Source organism: Dermacentor albipictus, unplaced genomic scaffold, assembly GCF_038994185.2.
Source record: "Dermacentor albipictus isolate Rhodes 1998 colony unplaced genomic scaffold, USDA_Dalb.pri_finalv2 scaffold_11, whole genome shotgun sequence".
Lineage (NCBI taxonomy): Eukaryota > Metazoa > Arthropoda > Arachnida > Ixodida > Ixodidae > Dermacentor > Dermacentor albipictus.
Window position 1 is genome coordinate 2,739,335 of NW_027225565.1, and position 23,198 is coordinate 2,762,532.

At 47.7% G+C, this 23,198-nt stretch overlaps 1 protein-coding gene across 1 annotated transcript; it reads right to left on the bottom strand.

The window, feature by feature from the left end:
* Positions 1-695: 695 nt before the first annotated feature.
* Positions 696-21,088, bottom strand: LOC139051356 (uncharacterized). Its single transcript, XM_070528376.1, has 3 exons — positions 20,264-21,088; positions 11,685-11,780; positions 696-893 (listed from the first exon to the last, which is right to left on the bottom strand). The coding sequence occupies exons 1-3, from the start codon at positions 21,086-21,088 to the stop codon at positions 696-698; spliced, it is 1,119 nt and encodes a 372-aa protein (XP_070384477.1).
* Positions 21,089-23,198: the final 2,110 nt, after the last annotated feature.

Below are 23,198 nucleotides of genomic sequence, written 5' to 3' on the forward strand. Positions count from 1 at the left end.
GTGTTCCGAAGTGCTGTTCGCATAATCAGTCACCAGAGTGTTTACGGTCCGCTCCGCTCAGACCGGCCTATCACAACAATTGGCACGCAGGCGCTCAACAAAACGCTACCGGCAACACCGACGCGCGTGCGCACAGCACACATAGCGGCAGCGGAACGTGGGACGCTGACCACGTTCCGCTAGGAACCTGATTTAGCGGTGCATCAGGGGGCGTGTAGTTGCTTTCGTAATCGTTTTACCGCCAAGCTGAGAGCACGTCAGTGGCGTCTCTGGAAGACGCTCTTGTTAGATAAGCGAAATCAGTGCACTCTGTGCAGCCACCGGTGCGCGTGAAACGTGTGCGGAGCGGAGCGCAAGCAAACGCTCTGCTTAAACTGTCTACTGAAACCAAAGGATCTTGCGTGCGCGCTTGTATGCACGGATTCAACAGCCTGCGCCGGAACCGCTGCTACAACATTCCCGTGCGTGCTAGCTCGCCCCGATAAGTATACTTGAAACACGTTAGGCGTTTCATGCTCGACATATGCCATCACGTAAATTGCCGTCTGTCTCTGCTGCACCGCTCTTTCCTTTACTGGTATTAGTTCAGTTTATTTCGCGTCATACTGAGCCATAATAAGTACGCACAGCAGAAAGGAAACTGAAGAAACTTTATTGAAGCGAGAGAGTGCACACACACACACACACAATGGAGGCTAAGCTTGGGCCACCACTCCTGGAAGGAATACAACATGGAAGCGCTCGGAGGTGGCGCCCATGGTGTAACACCATGTGCGGAAGTAGCACAGCGTATCTTCCATCACTTCCTCTTCGATTTGGTACTGTCCAACTGAGGGATCTCTCTTCCACGTGGCCGTGAGGGCGTCTGAGGCACTAGTTTTCAAGTAGGCCAGCTGCGTAAACCACAGACCACGTGAGGCACAGTTAAATATAAAAAAAAGCATATGATGAACCTTCCCCGCGACCAAACCTCGCCGCAAATTTGTGCGGTCTATTTTATCAACAACGCTGTTGGTGATAGAACCCCGCGTTTATTTCGTCTTAACATTATGGTGCAACTAATGGCGTGATAATTTTGCGCACCTTTTTAACACCATTATACACAGAAATGAGGGTTGGCGTTATATTTTCCCACCTACACGAACTTTGACGGCTCGACGATGCCTCGCGGTATAGAGGCTAGACACGCAGCAGGCTGCACATCGCGCACATTGCAATAACCTGGGCCACTACAGCTCATCCTTTGCTGTTCAACTACCGGCCAGACAAGTGCACAAGTGCAATCACGTCATAAACTTGGACAACGCTACAATTACCGCAACAGAAAAGAATAACGAGACATGCTCGCATCGTACAGGCGACACCTAACACTGCATGCGTCCCAAGTTTATCTCCGCTCACTACGTCACGTTCAGCTTATATAAACTAACCACTGTAATGTGCGTGCCGGCTACGTTTTAAGGAAAGAACCTCCCTTGGAATAATTAATTAATTATGGGATTTTACGTGCCAGAACCACTTTCTGATTATGAGGCATGCCGTAGTGGAGGACTCCGGAAATTTCGACCACCTGGGGTTCTTTAACGTGCACCTAAATCTAAGCACACGGGTGTTTTCGCATTTCACCCCCATCGAAATGCGGCCGCCGTGGCCGGGATTCGATCCCGCGACCTCGTGCTCAGCAGCCCAACACCATAGCCACTGAGCAACCACGGCGGAGCCCTATGGGTTCCGAAATGACAAATAATACTAGAAATGCGCACAATGCCAGTGCTTTTTATGTTTTCACATTTTATTCCAAGACGCAGTTGTCGCCACGTGTACTGTAATGCATAAAATTGTAGCTTGATCACTGGTGTTTTGAATGGTTGTATAACAGTAATATTCTTTCTGGCAATTTTTGAGAATTCTTACGTGAAACTTCAGAGAAGCACCTCGAGGAACGCCAATGAAAGCAATAATTTCCTATCTTCAGTATAAGTACTGAGAGTACAAAAAAAAATCTGAAATGTACAAAACATGCACCTGGTCCCTAGCTCCGAACGTTTGTAAGTCAGATCACGCAAAAAAAAAATTATCATGAAGATTTGTTGGCGTCAGTACTAACCATAGTGATGCCCATGCTTCTGGAAAGCAGTAGCTTCCGCTAATGTAAAAATGGGTAAATTTCTATTGTACGAGGACCAATGGATTTTGTCATTGCAGCACGCACGTAGTTTATATTTTTGCAGCATTCTTTAGGGCCGAAAAACAATGCTTGTGAGGTCAGATAGCATGCCGAAGCCTCCTCATACTTGATTATGGGGTTCGATCAGTTTTGCTGTTCAAGCGAGGTGGTTCAGTGTTCGTTCAACTGGCGCTGGAACATCCGAGTGCGTTGTTCAGTTCACGCATGATGCTGAACAGTAACCTGGAGTGCTGTAAAATATGGTACCGTAACGAATAAGGGAACTTGCACAGCCGGTGTTGAAAATGTGAGAGATTAGACTGCTAGTAAAACTGCCGTCGAACGTCAGTCTGAAATCGAATGCGTGCTCTAGTGTGAGTGAAAACCCAACACTACGGGAATGATTGCTCGTACTAATTTGTACCTATGGTGTCGAAGCGCTGATAGGTAAAAGAAACTCACTGTGTAAAAATAAAGTTGCAATTGATATCAGTCGAACACACTTATTAAGATAACACGCAATCACAAGCGTTTACCATTGTCTGAGATATCGTTAACAGCTTATACGTCGGATCCGAAAATTGGCAACCCGAGAGAAGCTTGTGTATCTTCAGTGGCACGTCTATTTAAAAATCGTGTTGCCGAGTCGATCAAAGCGGAAATTTTGGGCCGTTTTATTGAAGTGCTAGGAGCATTGCAGGCTAGCTTCAACGATACCTCCAGTCAGGCACGTACCCAGGATTTTTTTTCGGGGGGTGGGGGGCCACCACCTCCATCATCATCATCATCATCATCATCATAATCATCATCATCACGTTTTAAGTCCACTGCAGGACGAAGGCCTCTCCCTGCGATCTCCATTTACCCCTGTCCTGCGCAAACCGATTCCAACTAGCGCCCGCGAATTTCCTAATTTCATCGCTTCACTTAGTGTTTTGTCGTCCTCGATTGCGTTTTCCTTCTCTTGGTACCCATTATGTAAACCTAATGGTCCAACGATTATCTAACCGGCGCATTACATGACCTGCCCAGCTACATTTTGTCATCTTGATGTCATTTAGAATATCGTCTATACCCGTTCGCTCTCTGATCCCAACCGCTCTCTTTCTCTCTCTTAACGTTATGTCTAGCAATCTTCATTCGATCGCTCTTTGCACGGTCCTTAACTCATTCTCAAGTCTCTGCCCCATATGTTAGCACTGGCAAAATGCACTGATTGCACACCTTACTTTTCAACAATAATGGTAAGCTTCCAGTCAGGAGCTGGCAATGACTGCCGTATGCGATCCAACCTATTTTTATTGTTCTGTGAATTTCCTTCTCATGATCAGGGTTACCTGTGAATAATTGACCAAGGTAAACGTACTCCTTAACAGTCTCCAGTGGCCGACTGGCGATACTGATTTCTTGTTCCTTTGCCCGCCTATTTATCATTATTGTCATCTTCTGCATAATAATATTCAACCCCACTCTTACACTCTCTCTGTTAAGGTCTCCAATCATTTGTTGTAACTCGTCTGCATTGTTGTTGAATAGAACAATGTCATCGGCAAACCGAAGGTTGCTGAGATATTTGCCGTCGATCTTCACTACTAAGCCTTCCCAGTTTAATAGCTTGACTTCTTCTAAGCACGCAGTGAATAGCCTTGGAGAAATTGTGTCTCCCTGTCTGACCGATTTCCCTATAGGTCTCTCCCTGCTTTTCTTGTGCAGAATTAAGGTAGCTGTAGAACCTCTGTATATATTCTTACGCGAAGGACGAGCCAGTAAGAAGAGAAACTATTTACAGATTATATTTACAACAACGGTTGCAGCGCTGACCGGTTGGATTCACAGCGCGAGCCCAGTTCGTTCTTCCTCCTCTTTTCTGGAGTGATGGCGCCCACGCACCTCGTTCAAACAAATACCACACGCATGTAGCAATATTTTTCAAGCTTTTTACGTAAGCGTTCTGTAGTCCTTGATTACGTAGTGCCTCTAGACTGCTGGTATCTCTACTGAATCAAATGCAAAAGCCACATAGAGAGGCTTATTGTGCTCTGCAGATTTGGCGATAACCTGATTGATGACATGGATGTGATCCATTGTAAGGTATCTCTTCCTGAAGCCAGCCTGTTCCCTCGGTTGACAAAATCCAGTGTTGCCCTTATTCTATCGGAGATTATTTTGGTAAATATCTTATATAATACTAGGAGCAAGCTAATGGTCCTATAATTTTTCAATTCTTTACCGTCCCCTTTTTTGTGGATTAGTAAAATGTCTGCATTCTTCCAGTTTTCTGGGACCCTTGCAGTCGATATACACTTCGTATAAAGAGCCGCCAGTTTTCTAAGCATTATGTCTCCTCCATCTTTGATTAAATGGACTGTTATTCCACCTTCTCCTCCCGCTCTTCATCGTTTCATGTCTTGCAGCACCCTTCTGACCTCATCGCTAGTTATAGGATAGTTTCTGTATCCTGTTCATTACTGTTCCTAAGTGAGGTATCGTGACTCCTCTGGGTACTGTATACAGGTCAGCTTAGAATTTTTCCGCTGCTTTTACTGTATCTTCGAGATTGCTTATGGTATTATCCCTCTTATCTTTTAGTGCATACATCATGGTTTGTCCTATGCCAGGTTTATTTTTTACTGATTTCAGGCTGCGTTCATTTTTTTACAGCTTCTTCAGTCTTTCACATGTTATAGTTTCGAATATCAGTTATTTTCGCCTTGTGGATCAGTTTTGACAGTTCCGCGAATTGCGTAACGCTGTGCGGCCGCCAGTCCCGTACAACCGCGTAGAGCGCAGGATTCTGCGATTCTAGACGTACTGCGCTCACCGAGAAAGGTTAGAAAAACATCCACATAAGCACAGCAGAGATGTGGCTACGTGAGGCGGTTCGACCGATAACTATAGAAGCGTCATTCAAAGCAAGTAATTATTCTCCACTTCCGGCGGCGTTTTCTCTACTTCCTTTTTCAATAAAAAGATGTTGATCCATAAATATTCTCATAAACAACGGTTAACATTTTTATTATTAGCTTTTGCTTGCAGTTTGGTTGTTGCGTTGGCTCTCTCCCTTAGTAGATCGCTTAATTTCTCAACTTCTTGCGATTTTTGTTTCCGGTTTCCAATTTTGCACGAAAAGTGCTAGGTACGATTAAGGAAAAACAGACGAGGTAACTGGCGACAGTCATCTTGCTTATGGGTTTAAGGGTTATTGGGTTATTGCAGGGTTTCATGATGGACGCTCTTGCACATCATTTTATTTCCCACCCTATCTAACCCGTATCACGTGTATATGGTTCCGGGCATCTGCCAGCGTCGCGGCGAGCCGTAACTCAAGGAAATAATGAAGCAAAGGGAAACGTTAAACGCAATTGGTGTTTTCTCCGGCCGCAACTCGTTCCATGAGAGTACAGACCAGCTGAGTAACAGCCGCATCCCTTTCCTGGTCCCAGGATCAGCCTAAACAAAGAAGGTTGAACTAACAAAAGCAACAGCTATGCGCGTGACGGTTGAATAGATGGTGACAACTGAGCGCATCTCGAGTTAATCGCGTGGGTGCGGAATCTACGAGAAAACTGTCCTTCACATTACAAGAAATGCCGATAACTACCGCCATCTAAAAGGAGTGAAAAAGGCAGCATAAGGCTGACCGAGGAACAGGTGCCAAGTCTCAACATTAATCTGGCGGCGCTTTAGGAATGTGTGAGGAGTGGTGGCGTGGGTGGGGAGGGGGGGGGGGTTATGCCACTTGATTTCGGGGGGGGGGGGGGAGCCGGGCCCCCCCTGGGTACGTGCCTGCCTCCAGTAGAAGTTTTATTTTTCCAGACTGCCCAATCTGCCAGGAATTGTCATACCTGAAAAATATATTATGTTCAGTCCCCATCCCAGATGGTGCATGTTCCTACCGAAATAATTCCAACGGAATGTTCAACAACGCGCATAAAAAAGCTTCCGATCAAATTGAACGATTTCTATAGGCGTGATAAGGAAACATGAACATTTAGCGTATTTCTAATATATACTACCTGACCAGACAAGCTTTCATCACTACCACACAAACATGCATGCCCCCCCCCCCCCCCTCCGCACTCAATCCCTACCCGATATAAGCAAGAGTATATAGGTTGACGTTTGAGCTCCACCCACGCATGGGCCGCGTCTCCACATGTCAGCAATAGCGCAGAAACGCGCATTGCGGACCGCTAAGCCTTCGATGTCTACGATACTGTCAGCGGCCAACCGGGAGAGACCTTAGTACATGCCAGCATTGGGCGGCGACATGTCTCGGCAGGTGTCGAGACACCCGGAAGCGCGTGTGCCTGGACCACTCATCGCCGAAGGCATGTCCGTATAGCAACGCTGAGAGAACTACGATCGAGATTCGATACATGCGCTTCCAAAATGCGCCACGAAATACACGGCCATATCTCATGGCCTGATGGCGTTCGCAAAATAGCGCGAACTACTTCTGCCTCCTGCGGCTTCCTCCTTCAATACTATACCATTGCAATGCTGTCGGCAAAACCATTAATTATAAAGTTAATTAGCGAATATTTGTTAACAAGCAACCGGACTGCGACCGATACACGACCATCTAGTGTCTGCCGTGCTGATATCACTATATTTATTTGTTTATTTATTTATTTACTTATTTATTTATTTACTTATTTATTTATTTATTTATACTGTTGACCCGACGGTCGTTACATGGCAGGTAAAATAAACACAATTACACAAGACAGCACATGAATAAAGGCAGTGCCTTAGTCGAACATAAAATAATAGCAATAATAAGCAGCTCTAGATGTGCGAACGGGAACATAGCGGATTATATGCTACAGGGCAAATTACATCTGACACGAATGAGCAGCTAAAATAAAGAAGAAAAAAACGTAAAAGATAGTCAGGTGTTCACATGCATAGTGCTCAGAAAATAACGAAAACAAGAGGAACAGTGCTGCAACTTGTAAATCAGCAGTGCGAGATATCCCTAAAACTTTAATATCCGCAACGGAAATGGGATGAACGCGACTCTTCAAATATATAAGGAGTGTGGTTGAGGCGGGGGGTGGAATTCCATTCTTCTATTGTTCTGCGGAATAATGAATATTTAAAGCTCTTTTTCGCGCTGTGAATGGTTCGAATTTTTTTTTTTATGGCAACTTCTGTGCGAGAACGACGTAGCTTTAAGTAAAGGTCAGCATTCAAACTTAGTGAATTACGATAAAATTGATATAAGAATTTTAGTCTCGCGATTTCACTATGTTCAGCAAGCTTAGCAAGTTCAAGATCATCTCACATATTAGTGACAGAATCTGTGTGTTCTTCGACACTATTAATCGAGCCGCTCTTTGGACTTTTTCGCTCTTGTTTGTAAGACATTTTTTTGGTGCAGATCCCATACAGCGCTCGCATGCTCTAGCGAGGGGCGCACAAGAGGTACATACGCGGTTAACTTCGCCTTTAGAGTAGCGAGCTTCAACTTCCTTCAGAGAAGCCACAATTTTCTCTCAGCTTTTGAGCAAATGTCCTTATTGTGCGTTTTCCAGTTTAAGTCTGCAGGCATTGTTAAGCCAAGGTATTTAAAAGAGTCAACTTGCGTTAAATGGTGTCTGTCAATATCGTAGTCAATTGCTAAAAGGTTTTTGGTTTGGTGGTCTCAGTGATCCGCATGTATGATGTCTTGCTGAAGTTAGTTTTCCTTTTGTTTTTGTCGCACCAGGCCGCTACAACCTGCAGCGCAGAATATAGTGCGATTTGGTCCTGGCAGCCGCTTATATCTGAGCAAATTAAACAATTACCCGCAAACAAACGTACCGTAATATTAACAGGAAGAATTGTGTCTGACAAATCATTTACGTAGCACAAGAACAGAACTGGGCCCTACACGGAGCCCGGAGAGACACCTGAAGTTACACCACGAACCATTGATTTTGCATTGTTGGCTTCCACGAATTGTGTTCTGTTGGGTCAGGAACATGTTTATTCATCCCACAATTTCGAGGTTAACTCCTAAATCTAAAAGTTTTACGATTAGTCTTGCGTGAGGAACACGATCAAATGCCTTAGACACGTGTCGTCAAGGCAAATTGCGTCGATTTGCCCTGTTTCGTTAAGGGATTTTGCAAAGTCATCCATTGTTTTTTGCGAGCTGAGTAATCGTCAACAGCTTCCGTCTATATTCATGCTATTTGGGAAAAGAAAGATAGGAATCTTGAAGGTGCAGACCGGGAGAGGTCCTAGAACGTCAGTGGATGAAGTTTCTTGTACGCATGGTTACCTGCGCTCCCCAAGTGCTCATGCTCCTGTTATCCAGAGAAAAAATAGAGAAACCTTCTCGTGCTGCAAGGGATCAGGAGGACGTTCATCGCGATTTGAAAACCGATGCCAGATCACCTCGTCAGCAGCTACAAACTTTACTTAGTCACTAGCCGCTTAACTGCGATAATGAAACGGAAATAATTATTGCATCTAACGAATGAGCGAGAAAATTAGAACACGTACCCTTTTTTCCCAACGCCCGCCAACCTCGATAATCTCAAAAGTGGCGTTTTTCTTTTTTCTTCCTCTTCTTTTTTTTTTTGTCTCGAGGGCTCTAATTTTATCCGCTGCGGTTGCCACACGCAAGCGAAGCCATAAGAAACGTGCGCCGCACTTTTATTTTTATTTTTCTATATGCGTTATGTTATCATATCGAACCTTATATAAACGAAGTCAACAAATTTTGCTCAGTGTGTTTTATGACGCCCTGCTCAGCGATTCAAGGCCAACTGTGGTACGGAATTATTTGCATTGCAAATGTCTTCAGTTTCCCGCCGTGGTTGCTCAGTGGCTATGGTGTTAGGCTGCTGAGCACGAGGTCGCGGGACTGAATCCTGGCCACGGCGGCCGCACTTCGATGGGGGCGAAATGCGGAAACACCCGTGCACTTAGATTTAGGTGCACGTTAAAGAACCCCAGGTGGTCGAAATTTCCGCAATCCTCCACTACGGCGTGCCTCATAATCAGAAAGTGGTTTTGGCACGTAAAACCCCGTAATTAAAAAAAATGTGTTCAGTGGCAGTGCAGCGCTCGAGTTTCTTCTTTCTCGTGATTAACCCCTGGGAAACGGGGCCGAAGCCACGTGGTTGCGACGCCGAGTGGTATTTTTGTACGAAACAGGCGTTTGCCCTCTGGTTCACCTTGGGCGCAGACTGGCAAGGATGGCGTAAATGGTTGTGGCCATTAGCAAACCTCACCTGGCGCAACCCAGAGAAGGCGGAACTTCAGGTGGCAGCGATGTGCCTAATCCAGAACAATTCAACGCCCCCTGTCGCCTAAGTCCCTACCGCACACGATCGGGGTGAAAGGTCATGCCATCCGAGAGACTGGATTGGTACGACACTTCAGACGGAGGGATGCATGGCCTCCGGGATGGGGAGGCGCGTGCGCGCACAGCCCGATGTCGGAGGCCATGGGGATGAATAATTTATAGATAGTATTACACGCGGCGAGCTGCGGTACCGCTCCAGACGACTGCGTAGAAACAGGGGAGCAAATAAATTCGCGGGTTATGTTTTTCAAAACATAACCCGTTATGTTTTCCGCCGGGAAGTGTGTTCACCACAGCAGCATAATGAGAAACTTCGATGTTGAAGGTAATCGAAGAACGCGGAACCGTCAGCCGAGAGAAGGCTACTCCGGAGGCCTGAAACCGATGGTGAGAGAGTTTACAGCTCAGTCGTTTTTAGTTATTTTTCTTCTGATGCGATGCCTGTTGATTGCCGTTTCAGAGGTAGCCTTCCAATGTACGGTACACCACTGGCGAGACTATAAACAGCGCCGTTTAAGTTTTCGCGCTGTTGCAAATAGTAAGACCAGAGCTCGCACCCCATTTTTCTTTCTTCACATGCCACTGTTTACTAATTTCTTAGTGATAAGATTCCTGTCATCCCGAGCTAAACTTTAATGTCTTGTCCTAATTTCCTTAGGTATCCTATAATTGCTTAATTTCTTCTCTCCCTCTCAGCTTTCGCCAAGCCGTGTTCGTGCTCAGCACCTTTGTTTCCAACACTCCTAGCTGCCTCCTAGCTGCTGTGCCAGGCAGGTAGCAGTTAGTTGCTACCTGCCTGGCACTGGCCAGTCAAGCCGAATGTGGTTTGGCAGGCCCGATTCTTGTACCTTTCTTTACTAGATGCGTGCAATGAAATATTAAGCCCTTCTGTGCCTCATGGGACGAAAATCTGACCGTCCGGCCTTGTGGCACCAAAATAGAATGGGACGAAAATTGGGGGTCCAACCCTCGACCTTTGGTGGGAGTCGAACCACTACCCGTGGTTATAATTATGGCAAGAGAATGAAGACACAGTTTATTAATATAGTGTTAATTCAGGCACTCGAACCCACGACCTTTCGTATTAAGGCGAAGTTACTTAAGATACAGTTAATTAAGGCACTCGAGTCTGCCACGACCTTTGGGGGCAAGTCGAACCCACGACCTGTGATGTTAATTAAGACGAAGTTGATTAAGGCACTCGAACCGACGACCCAACATTGAGATATGAACGAACAGGCTATATCTCCAAGCCATCAATTGCCATCGTGAAGATCGAGAGTTGAACCCACTACCATTGCTAATTATTAAGGCGAAGTTAGTTAAGGTATAGTTAAACAAGGAACTCGAACCCACAACCTTTGGTTGGAGAAAACAATACGAAGTAACAACGCATTAGAAAGATAAACCTCAAGTAATGAATGTCTCGTGAAGCGCACAAGATTTCGCCTTCATTCTCTTTCACGTATGCGAAGCTGTCTGCCAACTTTTATTTCCAATATGCCCTACTAATTACTCTTAGCGGAATATGTGTGGATACCACTGATTCGACTAATCGCTTTTCAGTGTTCTCGCGAGGCGTTTTAAATGCCGCCGGTCAAAATCGAGCGCTCGGAACACATTCCCCTGATTCATTCATCAGAGCGTTTGGAGGAGCTCTCACATTCGATATGGGAGCGCGGACGAGATCCGGCAATCTTGACCACGTGCGCGGTGACTCCGATTGCTCTGGGAGCAGCTGAACGTTCGGCTGGGACACTGTTCCTTTGAGTCCAATCGCTAGAGGGCTCAGCATCTCAGCGGACAGAGTCGGAGCGCGGTAGGGGCAAGCCGCAACAGCGCCTGCTGACAAGCGTAGGTTCTTTTCAGTTTTTGTCACCGCTACTTCTTGAATGAACCGGCCGCGCAATGCCACTGCCCCCCCCCCCTTCTTAAATTTTATTTAGCCCTTCGACTTCCCTCACGCTACTCTACGCGCCCGTTTATTCTCCTCCCCAGTGGGGGTGAGAGAGAGCTACAGAAACGCTTCCAAGGAAATCACTTGAACTGATAACGCTGGCTCAACCCTCGTTTGATTCCTCTTGACCACATCAATTAGTCCAGTGTGATTCAGTGGTTCCATCTCAAAACGACCTGGAGGCCATATACTTCACTACATCCCTGACAAAATGCTCCTCGCTGTTAACAGCACGGTATGCTCACCTTACTACCCACCTGCAGGTCGACACAAACTTTTTTACACTGGACCTCTCTGGCGTAGAAGTGCTGCAGGCCCGTCTCCATCAGCCACAGCAGCAGGACGTGCTTGTCCTGCGCACGTGCACACGGAGGACAAAGCTTGGGGTAAGCGAGCTCGACCGCAGCGATAGACGCGCTCAATGGATCGAGCTACAGAGCATGCATCACTCAGTGGCGATACATTTTCGAATCGCGACAATGCCCTCAACATTTGCCGGCCTCTTTATTACCTCTTCAAAAACGTTCGAATGAAGACACGGCTCCTGAGCCTCGGAGCAAAGTATTTACGTTACAGGCCGTGTGAATGGTGCAAGCTAACTCGTCCTTGCGCCTCGTCGTCCCCACCACATTCTGACCCCAGTCCGGCGTTCTCGGCTGCACGTAAACGGTGCACCAACGTGAAAGGCAACACTTACTCTGTGCACAAATTGCAACTGCGCCACCCATAGCTCCCTGCTCTCCGCCACACATAGTTCTTGTCTAAACAAAAAGAAAAACCTCCTAGTGAAACTTACTAAATTCCGTTACTTCTGCGCAGGAGTGAGGCAATAGCCGACATTACACGCAAACATGGTTTTCGGCTGGTACAAGTGGCGCACCATGTACGTAACTTCAATGCATGTCGTCACTTATGCGCATAACGTGGGATTTTCCTTGGACTTGCCGTTGTCGTCGCGCCACCTTTAGGATTTCGTAGTCAAGTTTTTGTATGGGTTTGTTGGAAATGGAAGCATTCTAATGGAAATTCAGCAAATAAGCGCACAGTCATTTCGCACAGTCCAATTTTGATACGGCCTCGACTGAAGCGCCTTTTTCAAACTCGTGTCATGCACGAGAAGCAACCCCTCACCCCCTGACTCTCCCCCTCCCCCATCAAAGAATAAAAACAGAAAGACAGAAAGCCTGATTGCACCTGCCCTTTTCCTTAAGCACTTGCAATAAGCATTATGTAGTAGCCTTACAGAAGATGGCGCCGACACAAAGAAGAGGTGGCTCGAAGATCTCGGTTCAGCGACAACGCGTCAACAGCCAAAATAGCCGGCCGTGCTCGCTGCTCCAAGGGGTCGCTTCAAAAAGGATTGCGAGAGGGATATTGCCTTGACCTATTGTCCTGTATACAGCGGCGGTGGCGCGTAGATGGAGTGGCTTTGGTTCAAAGTACCCAGCACCCTTGTGTGTGGGTATATACGTGCCACGGCCGAGATGTACCACGAAACGATCCCTGGATCCCCGACAAACGAAAAATTATGCGCATCCCAAGCACTGCGGGAACCGTCGCAAGCCCGCGCAAGCGAAGCTGTCTGTGCTGTTTGCTTTGGTTGACGATAACTGACGGTGATGTTGACGTCGACTGTTTAATTTACTCAACGCTTAGTGCAAGACGAGAGTGGTCAGTTGATCGTAACCGTTGCCTTGCGTGCACCACTGCCGTTTGGCTGCGTACGACACAGAACACACAGGGAGACGTGTTCGCTTGAGGCACTGTTGCGCGCCATCGTTCATGAACTCCTAGAAGGCTAGTATTGTCATTGTCCAACACGGCACATCGCAAGGCGGCACAAGTGTTAAACTTTATTTGAATTATGGGGCTGTACGTGCCAAAACCACAAGAGGATTATGAGACACGCCGTAGTGGGAGACTACAGATTGATTTTTACCCCCTATGGTTCTTTACCGCTTGTATTTATTCTTATTTATGTCCTTTTATTTTATATTTGCGTTTGCTTTTGCAAGTTTACTTCAGGCTACGTGTGTTTAACTCGTCTCATTCAAAGCACCATCCTGTGAGTAGCAGGGCTGGCTGACCTCTTCTATATCATTAGAGCATTTCTCTCTCATCTACCTTGTCTTTTCATTCTGCCTTCTAGCTGTGTTTTCTGCTAATATTCTGTCCGCGCAATGTGGTTAACCAACTTGTACAAAAGAAAGTTCCATCAGCTATGACAACAGAAAAGTTAGGGATAGATTATGTTGGAAGCATCACGTGGGTTGCACAGTATATAGCTTCGCATCTTACCATTGTTCATACGTTTACGCATCAGTGCACGCTGCAGCTCGGTAGAGGTGCGCATCAAACGGTGTCATACTACGAAACAGTACCTTGCTATGTAGTTCTTTTTTTTTCACGCTTCCAGAATTGGTAAACAGACGGTCTCGCTACCCATCACGTGTGGTCGTACACGTTTTCAACAGAGGTAAGAATGCGCAGTAAAATGTCATTTCCTGTCTGACGCTTTTATCATTGCAAAAGCATTTTTCAGCGTATACAACCCAGCAAAGTAGTGCACTGGGAGCTGTTGCAACTTTGACCATTCATTACTTCACCACTTTCATTATCTGAATCTGGCCGTCGCTTTGCCTACGCTTTGTGCAATGAACAAACTGCCTCAATAAAACACGTCCAACTTAGAAAGGTATGGGTGCGAGCTAGTCCAACTTTACTTAGCATTCTTCGGTACAGAAAAGCGCAAAAGCGAGCTACCAAAGTTATCCAGGGTTAATAATTGTGCTTGCATTCGCGCTACTTGCCCGAACCAGATAAACAAATTAAACGAAGGCTACGATATTACTGCACTTTTAAGTGCAGACTGCTAAAGGTGCCTTTCAAACGTGCCTCGACTACTGCTATTTCACCACGGGGCCCACCAAGCTCGACAATGGCTGCCCGAATGACCATTTTGGGCCCCACAAAGTTATGTGCCGGCATTTAAGCATGTTTCCATGCCAGTACTCAAACTGAGCACGATATTTGTTCAGAACGTTCGTTTTTCACAATTGAGCTTCCATTAAAAGGAATATGCCATCAATTGAACTGTTTATTAGTCGCACGAGCATCGAATGACTTTCTTGTTTCTTCTTGTAATTTGTAGCACACGGAACACAGAAGACACAGAAGCATGTCTATAGCGAAGTACCCTTCTAATTAGAAGATTACCTTCCACCAACTAGCCCAAATTGCCACTCTACAGCAACTCTTGTTTCTTGCGCAGCACTTCCGGTTCACCTCCTGAGACGACCGGGGACGAAATTCAAAATAAATCCGAAAAAGAAGAAAAATATAGCGCAGTACAATATTCAAGGGTTTCATTATAGATATGATATTAGAGCATAAGTTTAATCGCCGGTTGAGTTCCTGAAGTGCCTGTAATAATTAGGATGAACTAGAAATCTCATTACCGCCCACCGAAGCACAGAATCGTAGACTCTAGAGACCCGCCACGTGAGAACGACTTTGGCGAAATTGCTGGAAACCCGGAAGTGGAAAGCGGAAGTAATGATGTCACACACAAAGAAAAGGTGGCATAATATTTAACCTGCTAATTAATGGAAAACAGTTGCGTGACACAGACGGAACATGTCTAGCAGAGCGGATGTGACGTCACGCACTCTTCTCTCGCTTCTCCACTCCCGGCGTTCACCTGGTCGCCCGCTCGCTCGCAAAAGCTGCGCGCGCACACACGTTACATGCTCTGACGGCACCACAAAGGGCGCGTAAGGTCATTACCTCCTAGACAAGTTTGAAGGCCTGCGCCTTCCGTCGTGACGTCACTTCCTCCCGTCCTATGGGTTGTCCGTCTATTCCGTCTCGCCATTACCTCTCGCTCTCCCCGTCTGCACTGGCGCACATACCCGCCGCGCGCCATGTTTGCTTTTGTGTGTGTGTGTGTGTGTGTGTGTGTGTGTGTGTGTGTGTGTGTGTGTGTGTGTGTGTGTGTGTGTGTGTGTGTGTGTGTGTGTGTGCGCGCGCGCGTGTGTGTGTGTGTGTGTGTGTGTGTGTGTGTGTGTGTGTGTGTGTGTGTGTGAGAGAGAGAGAGAGAGACCCATGTGTGGCACGTATTTTGGTTTCTTTGAATGCAGGTATGCGCGCTGCACTTCGTTGAATTATGCCTTGAACGAAAGACTTCGTACATGGATCCTAGGACAGGGGCGTGAAACAACACTATGTGAGAGACTACTCTGACCTTGCCAGCCCGCTAACCGACGCGCTCGGAAGTCGGAGCCCGTTAAGGTGACGTTGTACTCGAAGAAAGAAAATGCGTTCTAAATGCTGAAGCGAGCATTGAGCCATAAGCCGGTTCTAACGGCACCAGACTTTTTGAAAGATTTCATCATTCAATGTGACGCGAGTGATCGCGGCACGGGAGCGGTGCTATGCCAAGAAGATGCTAGTGGTCATGAACGACCAATTTTGTATTTAAGTCGCAAACTAAGTTGTAGAGAAGAGGCATACAGCACCTCTGAGAAAGAGTGCGCCTGCGTTGCGTGCGCCCTTCAGAAGCTGGCTTGCTATGCCTCCGGTTCTAAGTTTGTTGTGGAAACGGACCATTGCCCTCTAACTTGGTTAAGTAGCATGTCGTCTAAAAGCGGCCGTTTGCTGAGATGGAGCATGACCCTCCAGCACCACAGCCTCGTTGTCCGTTATAAGAAGGGGAGGTTGAACGCGAACGCAGATGCTCTAACTCGTGCATTCTAGGCCTCGCTTCCTTCAGTGACCTACTCGTTATTTACCTTCTCTTGTTTCGCGACAACCTGTCATGTTCGCATGGTGATCGGGGGAAAAATGAATAACCTCAATTGCTTCCTCAGTAGTATGTTCTCGGTCCAAGTGATTTCAAGGCGACAATTCTATTTTGATTATTATTGCTGATTATTAGATGTTCCTGATATTTTGGTGTGTTGTTAATTTGAAAAATGGTTGTTTGAGCCTTGTGTACCAGATCGTACACCTGCCTCTTGTTGCAGCGGGAGCAAAAAGGGAGATAGCAATTTAGTTAGGTTGATTTCGATTATGGCCTTGTCTGGTGTTTGACGGGAGACAGAGGGCACTTGCTCGTGTTGGGTGTTGCCTTTTCCCGGTCGGTTTTGCAAGCTGCAGAACGACCAACCAGGACCAGTGGCGAGAAGCAAGGGATTAGGAACGACCCGAGCAGAGCTGGTTGAGGTGCCTTGGCGACAACGCGGTGAGCAGAGCTCCTGTCCTGGCGAGTCGGACCTGGGCACGTGAAGTTACCTGGCGTCCGTACACTGGACGTGAACTTGGACGAGCCTGGCGAACGTGCGCGCCTGTCATCCGAGCCACGTGGAGGCAGCTCGTCCTCCCGGCGCCTTATCTGGTGGCGGGTATGCTGTTGTGCCCGTACAACCAGCCCGGATTCCGAATCTACTAGATGCAGAATTTATCCTCCAAGCGGCCTTTGGACAAACCCGCGGCTGCGCCGAAAGGCACAGCGCCCTAAAGCTCCCTTCACAAATCAAGATGCTGCGCCGCCAGGCAGCGCCGTCCTATGGAGGAGCATCGGCGAGCGACATGTCCAAATGTGCAACAAAGTGCTAGTCAGCCCGGCGCCGTATTTCCTTTCCCCTGGAGGTCACCGCGCGCGGCAATTTTGAAGCGGGTGGCCAGCGCGGTCGCTGGTTAGACCTCTCGGACGACCGTCGAGTGGCTGGATTTGTATTGGGCCGTCTGAGCGACAATCGTTTCGCGGGGCTTTATAAGCCCCAACGCCGACGCCTGGAGAACCGGATCCACCGTGAGCCGAGTGCCGCTCTCAAGTGGAATGAGATGTGCTACGCGTTGGAGTCTCGCCGGACATCGTCGTGCGGGAACAGTCGCGTTGGCTGTTACCTCTAGGCCCGCGTGCCGATTCAATCTTGTCGTGTATAATGACCTGCATATAGTGTATAAAATCCGTTTTCTTATTCTCACCGACGCCTGACTCGGACTCTTCGCTACCGACTAGAGAGCTAGCAACGCTCTGTCACGAAACGGGTGACGAGCGCTACGGGACCACCTCAAAGTCGCAACACACCGTAGCAGACGACGCGCGCTTTGTAGAAGGCATGGAGTTGCTGTTCTCTCGCTATCCGGCACATGCTGTACCGCACGAGAGCTATACCAAAGCAGTCAACAAGATGGGAAAGTGTTATCTATACCGAGAATTACGCGTATTAGAAGCACAATTTTTTGATGCCGAATATTTCTTTAGTCGCGGAGGCAATCGGCTGCCGTGCTTCGGTAATCTGGGCGGAGCCTCTCCTACATTGTTAGCCTCGTTAAATGTGCGTAATTCCATTCTGTTTCAGTAACCTCAGAAATTACTTCCTCAATTCCCTATCTACTCTGGCGCCTATCAAACGAGTACTTCCCTGACCCCACGTGATATCCGGCTTCTAGTCTAACCGGGTACCCGTGCCATATGCAGTACCGGCATGGGGGGATACTCATATCAAAAGCTTTTTATCAACAAACATGGCGGCACCCATTGAAGCAACAGCTCTAACCTAACACCAAACTGGCCTCGATTCGTCGCAACCCGTAAGGTTCGTAAGCAAAGAAAAGTAACTGCTGTTATCTCTTTTTCTCAGCTAACGTGTGTAATGAATATTGATTCATTAGACGCCTCTGATTGTTGATTTTGTGGCTCGCAGGCGTAACACCGAAACGGTTCGGCTGTGCAAGAAGCAGGCGAGACTGCCGAGCGCAACAAATAATTTACAGATTGCTCGCTGCTCATCGAATAACCTCTAAATATTAGTCAAACGCCAAAACACGAAAGGGGGTCAAGATTACTCATATCATAAAATCGTACGTTGCATTTTATTACTTATAATAGCTTTTGTTTGCGCCGCAGTGGCGCTGCAAGCGGAAGACGCTATGCGAAAACTTAGAGCCCTATTATAAAGCTCTTCGCTCTAGCGTTCCCCAACGCTTAGACCCGTAAAGCTCATTCGGGCCCCTTCTAAACCTCTCTATGTCATCATAGGAAGTTGCTATCAAACTTAGTTTTATAGGAACAGCAGTAGCAGCTACAAATTTCTTCAATTTGTAACTTACAAGGCTTTTACAACAACCACGCAAGTTGGAACTGGTAAATAAATATTAAACTTCCATTTTGGGCACCCAGGTAAGTCGGGTTTTGTCTGTTTGCTCCTGTATTCCACGTTGCATCGAAAAAGATCAGCAAAATGAATGATCAGAATCTCGAAGAAAACGTTTTCCCCAAGGCTACTATATTAACGCTGCTGGCTATATGCGTCTATGGAACACACACAGAAACCTTTAAAAAAATATGTTTTGCTTCTACCGCTGTTCTGTTCTTAGTCAAATTTCGCAGTAAGATTGAATTTTTTGTTCGTAACCGCTCCATTTAACTTGGCATTCTTCCGTGCTTGGCTTGTAGAGAAAAAAAATCCAAATTTCTATTCGCCACATCGATGCCGTGTTTCTCCGTACAGCAGACTCTAAAAGTGATAACTGACAATGTAATTTCACGGACCTCATGTTTTCGATGTCACTCTGCCAGGATCGCAAACCAGAGCGAATATGAATTTTTTTACACGCACAAAGAATGCAGTGAGCGCTTCGGAACCTAGAAACAGATCTTGCTACCAAATTTTAGCATCGGTAGCACAGTCTTTCACTGTACCACTAATTTGTGAGCAGGATTTTTTTTTTCCTAGCCTTCGCAAGGATTGTCAAAAAACTACGTAAGCTGTAACTTGAATTACACGCATAGCTACAGGTGCTCCAATTGACGCGATTTACAGAACTGCGATGTCTCACAACGCGCTTTACAAGCGGCTCGTTCTTTCCCAGCGCCGCGCCCTACGAGCTTCGGGAGTAAGCACTGACCAGCTCCAACCGAGACGATCAGCGCTTGCTGGTGCTCAGAGATGTAGGAGGAGAAAAAGAAAGAAAGAAAGGTGCGGGCGCGGTATCTTGCGCTGAAGACTCTTCCTCACTGCTATGTCGCAATAAAAGCGTTTATTCTCGCTCTCTCCAGCTCACGGCGCTCGAAGGAACCTGCGAGCGCGACAGAGATCCGTCAGAAACTCTGTGGCAAATTCGGTTGCTCTGAGAGCAGTTAGCACGTTCGGCTGGAGCAGGCTATTTGTGGTTCCAAGGGCTCCAACGTCGAGAAGGCTCCGCATCGCGACAGAGTTCGAGCGCGGTAATGTACCATTACCGATTTTTCGTGATTTTTCTAAATTGATATGGCCGTAAAGCTATGAGGGCCTATATGCATCAAAATTTTGCTTCCTGTAATCTTCAAAATTCAGTCATTCTATGAATTCAGCTTACCGTCTCCAGAGTGCAACAATTTTCGTTGAAATCATCAGAGCGGTTGCCTAAATGGTATACTTGTTTTCACATGTATTTGGGGAGAAAAAATTCTAGTTGATTTCATGCGGCCTCGAGGCACTTGAATCTTCGGTAGCGTTGCTCATGACGAAGCACCTCAGCAGCGAGTAACTACTGTCGTCGTCTATGTAGTGGTCAGTATCCCCGCAAGTCACGTGGGAAACCGGGGTCCTATTCCCCGACGGGGAGAATTTTGTAAAAGCATGTATTACGATTTGTTTCCTTTTTTGTTTTTTTTGTTTTTTTTTTGAAGTGCGATTACTTACTGCATATGCATGCGTACAGCGCCGAACGACGAATGAGAAACGGGACCGGACGGTCTCATTTCTCACTCGAGCTGCGGTACGTACTTGCAATGTCGCCTCGCCACCACAAACTAGCCCAAAGAACCGTGTCAGCTGTGATTACTTACTGAAGCCAACACAATCCTGCAGGCCTCGTTCAGCTGCAGCCGAGCTTTGATGAAGCCTCTCAGCAGGCGTGACGCGTCGACGGCATCGATGGCGCTGCCCTTATCCTCGTTCTCAGGAGTCGGTGTCACGCGGGTCGTAAACAGTGCCGTGGACGATGGAGTCGCCTTTCTCCCCACCACAAGGTGACACCTGCCACAACGCACTGTTCCATCTTCCTCGTCGATGTCACCATATCGAAGTTTTTTATCGTTCACTATGAAGTAGGCAGCGGTCGTGAACAGCTCGTCCATCTTTGGCGATAGAACATCGGGTGAGTCATCGCTGCTTGCAGTTGCACCCCGGAACCACTCACCACTGGTTTCTTTCCAGTCTTCGGACGGCAGTGGTGTGATTCGACGAAATTTGATCACGTCGCCAAGAATCCCCTTATAGCAACCGGCGCACTTGAAGCAGTAGAGGACTCCTGCTGCCACTACGGGTTCGATGAAGGGCTCCGTCAGCTGCTCAGACTCAGACCCGACCGACTTGTGGAAAGAAAGAGTGAACGTCACTTCGCGGCAAGGCATCTTCTGCACGAACTCTTTCCGGTCCCTGAGAACGATGCTTTCTTGCGGCTGCGTCATACTTTTCACATCGAAGACCACGTTTTTCGGAAAAAACAGCTCGGTTTGGGCGCACATTCCCTGTGTTTCCTTGTCGTTCACAATGATCTTGATGCTCGATGACGCATGCTGAGTTCCAAAACCGCCACCTGTGGGCTCCCATACAAGAACCCGAACCTTGCAGAGCTCAACTGACGGTTGAATTTCCACAGACACATCCATGTCGACAGGCGCCGAGATCTGCAGTGGTGCGTGCTCACGAGGATGCGCGGTTCCACGCGCGCTTCACGCAACCACCTTTTGCCTCCCGCGCTTTATGGCATAGTTTTTGGCGTCTCCAGCGTCCAAGTGCAACACAGGTGACATCTAGGGGCCACAAAAAACAAACTTGTATTGCCGCCTGCCGGCAGCTGCGGAAAGCAGTGTTTCGTAGAGGTCTGCCGCGTGTTCTAGCGGGTGTTGTGCCATCACCACAAGCCCGGATTCCGAATCTGCAAGATGCAGAATCTATCCTGCGAGCGCCCTAATTCTCCCTTCACAAGTCAAGATGCTGAGCCGTCAGGCAGCGGGATCCTGCGGGAGAATCCTCGGCGAGCAGCAGGTTTGGACGTGTCCGCGAGTACCAGACAGCCCGGCGCCGCACCTCCTCTTGCATGGAGGTCACCACGCGCGCGAACTTTGAACCGGGTGGCCAGCGCGGTCGCTGGTTGGACCCCTCGGACGACCGTCGTGTGCTGACTTTATATTGGGCCGTTTGAGTGACAATGGTTCCCGGGGATTATAAAAGCAGCGACGCGCTGCCTGAAAAACAGGATCCGCCGACCCACCGGGAGAGAGTGTCGCTCCCGACTGGGGTGAGATGTGTCACGCGTTTTCGCCGGACGCCGTCGTGCGGGAACAGTCGCGTTTGTGTGAGCTCTCGGCCCCAGTGCCGATCCGATCTTGTCCTGTACAATGACCTGTATATAATGTATAAAATCCCTTTCGTTATTCTCATCGACGCCTGGCTCGGAGTCTTCGCTACCAACGCTCTGTCACGAAACGGGTGACGAGCGCTACGGGACCACAAAGTCGTAATAGTGGTGCAGCGGTGCAAAGTTCGTAACACTGGATGGCAGCTACGGGATTGACCGGCATCAGCTACCTCGGCGCGGTGAGTGCCTGAAGTTTACCTCAAACACCGGACTTTCTTTGACACAGGTTATAGTAGCTTAAGGAAGGATTTGGTGTTGCATTGTGATAACCTTGTGTGTTTCAAGCCTAGTGAGAGTGTTTTGAAAACCAGGGGATGCTGAGCGGGTAAACAGGGCAGTGTGTGATATACTTGCATATGTCTTACTAGTAGTGTTATAGTAGCGTACGGCAGGTATATTCAAAAAGGGTAAACAGCAGGAGGACAGTGTGAACGATGGAGAAGTACAAGGTGAAGGAACTTCTCGAAATTTGTGAGGAGTTGGGCATTGAGTTGGGCTCAACCAAAAGAAAGAATGCGATCCTTGAGGTCATGAGGACTGGGGACGTAACGGCTGAGGACCCGCCGCGGTTGCTCAGTGGCTATGGTGTTAGGCTGCTGAGCACGAGGTCGCGGGATCAAATCCCGGCCACGGCGGCCGCATTTCGATGGGGGCGAAATGCGAAAACACCCGTGTACTTAGATTTAGGTGCACGTTAAAGAACCCCAGGTGGTCGAAATTTCCGGAGTCCTCCACTACGGCGTGCCTCATAATCAGAAAGTGGTTTTGGCACGTAAAACCCCATAATTTAACGGCTGAGGAAGCCGCAGAGGCCTTGGCGGGTATCAATGAACGTCGGGAAAGGGAGGAAAGGAGAGAACAGGAACGTCGCGAAGAGGAAAAGGAGGAAAGGAGAGAGATTCGTGAGCACGAGCTTAAAATGAAAGAGTTGGAGACCCGAAATAGCTCGCCAGCGCCTAGTCTCACTTCTAATGTTCCAAGAATACGCGATCAACTTCCACCCTTTGTCGTCGGAGAGGATATGGCCAAATACCTCGTGAAATTTGAGCACGTGTGTGAACGGAATAGCATTGAGCGATCCCTTTGGGCACAGAATCTGTTAGCCTTGCTTCCTGGGGAGGCATCAGACGTAATAACTTGCTTATCGAAAGAGGCGTTTGAGAGCTACAGTGATGTGAAGGAAGCGCTACTGCGGAAGTACAAATTGTCGCCCGAAGCTTTCCGGCAGAGGTTCCGGTATGCAAAAAAGGGCAAGGAGTCGAATGTTGACTTCGCGTTTCGTCTAAAAGCCGACTTGGTGGAATGGCTGAAGGGCGAAGAGGTTTACGACGACCGCGACAAAATTGTCGAATGCATCG

Excerpts from the sequence above, each read along its gene's own strand:
- LOC139051356 (XM_070528376.1), bottom strand. The coding sequence starts at position 21,088 with ATGGATGTGTCTGTGGAAATTCAACCGTCAGTTGAGCTCTGCAAGGTT. Across the intron at positions 11,781-20,263 it reads GCAGGATTGTGTTGGCTTCA|GACAAGCACGTCCTGCTGCT; the intron begins GTAAGTAATCAC and ends GCACGTGCGCAG. Across the intron at positions 894-11,684 it reads AAGTTTGTGTCGACCTGCAG|CTGGCCTACTTGAAAACTAG; the intron begins GTGGGTAGTAAG and ends TGGTTTACGCAG.